We start from the raw sequence: 6000 nt of genomic DNA on the forward strand, positions 1-6000 counted from the left end.
AAATACTCTTAATAAATCAAAGTTACTTTGATTTATTTGCAATTCCATAGTATTAAATACTTAAGAGATTCTTTTACACTACCAGGGAACACAGGAAGCTGCTGCTAGCAAGCAACCTCAATGCTGTGAATACACTCATAGAATTTAGTTGTTTGCTTTTTAAAACATTGTTTATTGAGAATACTTAATGAGGACTAGAGCTTCAATAGCAAATATTTAACAAAGAGAACAAATTCCCTCACCTAACCTTTCTCTAAAGCACAACTGCCCCCTCGTACTACAAGAAAATCCATTGTGACAACTGAGAGATATGAGATTTAGCCTTCCTCTATTTATCAAGCTATTAAAGTTTCTTAAGCAAAGGACCCCGTATCCCTCAGATCTCTCATCTCCTGTTTGACAAGAACAAGTTTCCATAGGATCTGGGAGCTGCAGCTGTCCTGCACAGAACTGCAGCCCTTCCTCCACTACAGCCCGAACAGCTTCTGCAACACATGCGAGGAAGAGCAATTCCAGTACAACCTACACCATAAAACCCCCTAACATCACCCAACGGCATCTGAGTGTTAACTGACTGCATCACCCCAGAAAGTGTAAGACTTGACATTTATTTTGCACTGGGTAAGTGCGACTCACAGAGAACAGGAGATGGTAACAAAGAGACCCCTGGGCAGGAGCAGCAGTTCCTATGTAGGAACATCAGAGCACTCGGAAAAACAAACTAATGGGAGTAAAGTCAACTTTATTGATGTGGCCCAAGCAAGTTTGAGAATACAGGGTCCCAGTGCTCCAGCATCACTTTCATTAGTGTCATAATGCAAAACTTTTGCCCTATGAGTGCCTGTAACTGCAGTGACTATATAGATGATACCTTGCCTGTCAGGTCAGCTGCCCCACGTGGGAGCCAGGGAAGAATTCTTTCCTTTGCGGTATCCTGTTAGAAGGTATTAGGTTATGGCCATCCACCAAACTCAGGCAGAAAATGTTTCTCACTCCAAATTTGATTTTTTAAAATGTCATACCCCTGCGGCTCTTTCCGCCTTCACACACCGCAGCAGATCCTCATTGCCTTTGGGGTAACATCATTTGACTATCTGAAAGCAGCTGTATAGAGAGCCAGCCCAATGATTGAAGAAACTCATTATTTAGGACAGCACATGAACACACAACACATGCTTAAAGTTAAGACTGTGTGTGAGTCCTGTTCTAAACCAAGACCTAGAGATAGGAAATATCCTATTCCCTCAGTGCTTTATTCAAATATAATTACCAAAACACAAACTCCACGGGCGGGTAAAGCTGCACTATCAGAACCAACCCCCACAATACTACTACAGCCAAACCAGTAGCTCGTAACAAAATGACTGTGAAGGGCTCCGAGTGTCTGCAGTGCCATCTGAGAACACAGCCAAGTGCACTGTTGGTATCTGCTCCTGACATTACCTAAGGCACATTACTCACTACTGCTCTCAGGAAAACTGCCAAGTTAATGAATAAATAAAATACTTGTTCTGTTTTTCAATACATGGAAATCCCATTAGTTAACATTATGAATGCATTTTGCTGTAAGAACCGAAGCTAAAAATATATGCAGCTTGAATGTGCATTCCAGCCTGCAGTTGACAAAATCCCAAATTCAGTACTTAGGACAGAGGAGTTTCTGAGGTTTTGTGTTTTGTTTTATCTGCAGGGTGGGGCATTTCTGCAACTCGCAGCTTTTTTAAGCATCTCTTCACAGTGAGACACAAGCCCCGTTCTAAAGAAACCAAACTGGTACTTCTGTTGGAAGCTTTCTGAAATTAAAGACTCCGAGTTCAACTATTTGAGAGAGAAAAGGAGGATTTAAATAGAGCCTAGTTCATAAAGCAACCACATCCTTTACATTTATCTTTTATGCTAGAGAGTTTGCCACTTGGATGAATCTGAAAAACACTGACGACAAACTGATTTTAAAAACCAACCAAACAAAAACCTTGCCAGAAAGACAAGTCGAAAAGGGTCCAGGGTCTAAGCCCATTTAGATGAAATCAGGGTTTAGTACTTATCTAGCAAAACACCAGAAAGAATCTCTGCCCTGTCCAATCTTTTAGAAATCTCTGCAGAGACTTCCCTTGCTTTGATTCCTGATCTCTGTGTGATCAAATCGTTTATTCTTCTGCTTTTTTTATGGCATTTCTGTTATCTAGTAACTTTTACTGCAGGCCCTTGCAGCAGTTAGCAGAGTGCGGTGGTATGCTGATGAATTCCACATCCACAGCCTACATCGGGAAGGGGAAATATCCAGATGGAGTTTTACTTCTGAACTAGCCCGTGGATAATTTCAGAGGCCGGTATAATTGTCTCCACATGCACAGACGCACCCGCCTCAACCCCAGAGTATTGTTTAACATTGAGGAAAAACATATATAATATCTATTTATAAACAACAGGCAGCAAGGGTAGAGTTTCCAAGTGCGTGTAACAGTAATTTCTAAACAACAGCAATAACAAAAGGGATGAGGCATTCTGAAAGGAAGATTGATTCCCGGATCCGTGCCTGCACCCCCAGCGAGGGCAGCCACGCCGGGACACCCTGCGGCCGGGCGCTGCAGACCGGCGCCCCACCGCCCCATCGGCCGCTCCCCCGCAGGACACCCTGCGGCCGGGACCCTGCAGACCGGCGCCCCACCGCCCCACCGGCCGCTCCCCCGCAGGACACACTGCGGATGGGCGCTGCAGACCGGCGCCCCACCGCCCCACCGCCCCGCCGGCCGCTCCCCCGCAGGACACACTGCGGCCGCTCCGCTCTGCCCACAGCGGCCCCTCGCACGTCCCCCCTCGGCCCCCCGAGCAGGACGAACTCCCCTCAGCTGAGCGGGCCTGGCCCGGGCGCTCCCCGCAAGTTGCGCCAAGAGCCGCCGGGACTCCCTCGCAGCCCCCGGCCCGCCCGGGAGGAGCCGCTGCGCTGCGCTCCGCTCCGGGCCGCCCGCCCGGCCCCGCCGCTGCCCCGAAGGGCTTCCCCCGCCCGCGCCGCCGCTCACCGACTGCAGGAAGTGTAGGGTCCCCACGTAGTCCCGCTCGGTGCTGAGGATCTCGTTGAGGACGCAGAGGCGGAGGCGCAGCTGGCGGTCGGTGTCCTTGGGGCAGCCGGCGGGCTCCGCGGTGCTGGGGGCGCCGGGTGGCGGCGGTGGCGGCGCCTCCATGGTGGCGGCCACGGGGTGAGGCGATCCGCTTCCCGCCGCGCTCCTCGGCCGCCTCAGGAGCCCCCCATGGCCGCGCGGTGCCGGCGCGGCTGGGCAGCGGCCCCTCCTGCCGCCCTCGGCGCGGCCTCGCCCGCGGCTGGAGGAGCTACAGGGGCCGCTCGCTGAGGGGAGTCCAGCGGCGGGACATGCCGGGGGAGCGGCGCGGCGAGCGGCGAGGCAGCGCTGAACGGAGGGACGAGGGAAGCCCCGGCGGCGCGGAGAGCGGAGAGCGAGAGGCGGGCGGGACGGACGCGGAGGGCGGAACGGGGAGGATCCGGCGGTGGAGCCCGGCCCCGGGGGGCCCGGCCGGGCGGGCGCGCGAGAGCGCGCGCGGGGGCGGGCACGCGGCCTCAGACTCACACACCCACTCACACACCCACTCACACACCTACAGACACCCCCTCACACACACCCCTACAGACACCCCTACAGACACCCCCTCACACACACCCCTACAGACACCCCCTCACACACACCCCTACAGACACCCCCTCACACACACACACACCCCTACAGACACCCCTCCAGACACCCCCTCACACACACACACACCTACAGACACCCCTACAGACACCCCCTCACACACACCCCTACAGACACCCCCTCACACTCACACACCTACACACACACCCCTACAGACACCCCCTCACACACACACACCCGTACAGACACCCCCTCACACACACCACACACACACACCACACACACACACACACACACCCGTACAGACACCCCCTCACACACACACACCCGTACAGACACCCCCTCACACACACCCCTACAGACACCCCCTCACACACACACACACACCTACAGACACCCCCTCACACACACACACACACACCCTCACACACACACACCACACACACCCCCTCACACACACACCACACACACCCCCTCACACACACACACACACCACACACACACCTACAGACACCCCCTCACACACACCACACACACACACCACACACACACACACACACACACACCTACAGACACCCCCTCACACACACACACACACACCACACACCTACAGACACCCCCTCACACCTACACACACACCCCATCACACACCATCGCACACACAGCTACAGACATCCCCTCACACACACACACACACATTGCATGACAAGAAAGCTGCCAGGCCTTCTTCAAAATACAAACACATACTAATTTATTTTGGATGCAGAGTTTCAAGAGGAACTTTTAAAAAGGTTAATAATGTGAACTTTTAAGTGAAATTATATAGACACTTATCAAATCTATTATCTTAAACAGTAACATAAACAATGTAATAAATCCATGTAATAAATACTTCTTGGGGTATTTTAACTTAGCAGTGACTTTTTTCTGCCTAGACTGACCTCCTTTATCCCACCTGGTTTCTATGCAGAAGAACATCGTGGCAGTCCAACATACACAATTGTCGTCGTGAAGTCTGATTTAGGTTTCATGTTTATCATATTGCATGAAACGAAAAACCGGCTCTTCAGCTGAGGTACGGTTGCAGCAAGCTCCAGGTCCACACTTCACAGAGGATACCCAAGATGCTTATGGTCCTAGGTGTGGAAACCACCTTTCTCCAGTAACAATGCTATACTGGCTTGCCACGTCTGCTTGTGATGGAGCCTCGGGTCAAGGCGCACACCTTGCGCCACCTTCACGAGCCTCTCAGGATCGGTGGTCATACCACCTTCTGCAGCCTCGTCAGTGCAAAATGTTCCCTTCACCCTAAGTCCTTCTGAAACACGATGGCTCAACATGTCAGAGAAAGCCCTGAGGGGAAGGGAACTGCAAGGGGTAATTCAGGATTTTGTGCGGATCTCGGCTGCACTGAGCGTGCCGATTGCTGACGCTGATGGTGTGGGAGATGAAGGGCACCTGGGCCGGGCCTGAGACAAGGACTGGTGAGCAAAGTCTTCAGAAGGTCAGATTAGACTCTGAATTCACTGTTTTTCTTTCAAGTTGTTTACGTTTAACCTTGTGTTGTCTTCCGAAAGTCACTACAGTTTCTTCATTTAGTTAGCCAGTATGTCTCCAGCCTTTAAAATCATCAAATGTCTTTTTCTGTTTTCAGCAAGTGGCAACGCTCTTCTGAAAGACCCTAACGATTTGAATAACAATGCGCCGCTAGGAAAAATCAGCATCCCCAAAGCTACGCCCCCACCCTGTGGCGGAATGAGAAAGGTGTTAGTTTGAAAGCTGTTAATTTGTTAACTCTCTCCCATCTTTGCCCCCAAAGCCTTACGGTAATTCCAGCAGGGTGCTGGCTGGGCCGTGCCGCCACTGCTGTGCGCGTCTCCTTGTCGACATCGTGTGTGAGCTGCACTGCTTCAAAATACTGTTCTAGCTCTATTGTCAGCATTAGAAACCTTGCTATGTAAAGCTTTTTAAAAGGGTGTCACTTGTGACTGGAAAGATTAAAACGTTAAGAAAAAAGTATACATTAAAAATAAAGGAGGATTTTTCACTCTTTTTAGAAAGGTTTTCTTTTAGCTGTAGGAAAATGCGTTTTGGTAAAGTCCAAATTCTCTCAGACAGACCCATAATCCTTACTTTAGAATGCATCTTTTATGAGTTGCTAGCATGGCTTTTCATTTTAAAGACAAACATCCACAATTAGCTAGCAAGCTCTTTTATTTTTAAAGCAATATTGTGTGTTAACTGAATGAAGCTTCAACTGAATATGTGTTCCTTTTAGCTTTTTTCCTTTTTGCTTGTTTCTAATGTTTTTATATTTTTAAAAGGAAGTAGTTTACAAGTACTGTTCAGTTTTGAA

The 6000-nt window shown here is 50.3% G+C and overlaps 1 protein-coding gene across 3 annotated transcripts in view; it reads right to left on the bottom strand.

The window, feature by feature from the left end:
- Positions 1-3520, bottom strand: part of PREX1 (phosphatidylinositol-3,4,5-trisphosphate dependent Rac exchange factor 1) — a 112972-nt gene extending 109452 nt beyond the window's left edge. For 2 of the 3 annotated variants that reach the window (XR_011741626.1, XM_065849478.2), the window contains exon 1: positions 3021-3520. Coding sequence is in view for 2 of the 3 variants with exons in the window: in XM_065849478.2 (XP_065705550.2) it covers positions 3021-3182 (162 nt within the window). In the remaining variant the exon portion in view is untranslated. The remainder of the gene's footprint in view (positions 1-3020) is intronic. The other variant, XM_065849477.2, reaches the window with a different exon arrangement.
- Positions 3521-6000: the final 2480 nt, after the last annotated feature.

This window comes from Patagioenas fasciata, chromosome 16 (assembly GCF_037038585.1).
Source record: "Patagioenas fasciata isolate bPatFas1 chromosome 16, bPatFas1.hap1, whole genome shotgun sequence".
NCBI classification, from domain to species: domain Eukaryota; kingdom Metazoa; phylum Chordata; class Aves; order Columbiformes; family Columbidae; genus Patagioenas; species Patagioenas fasciata.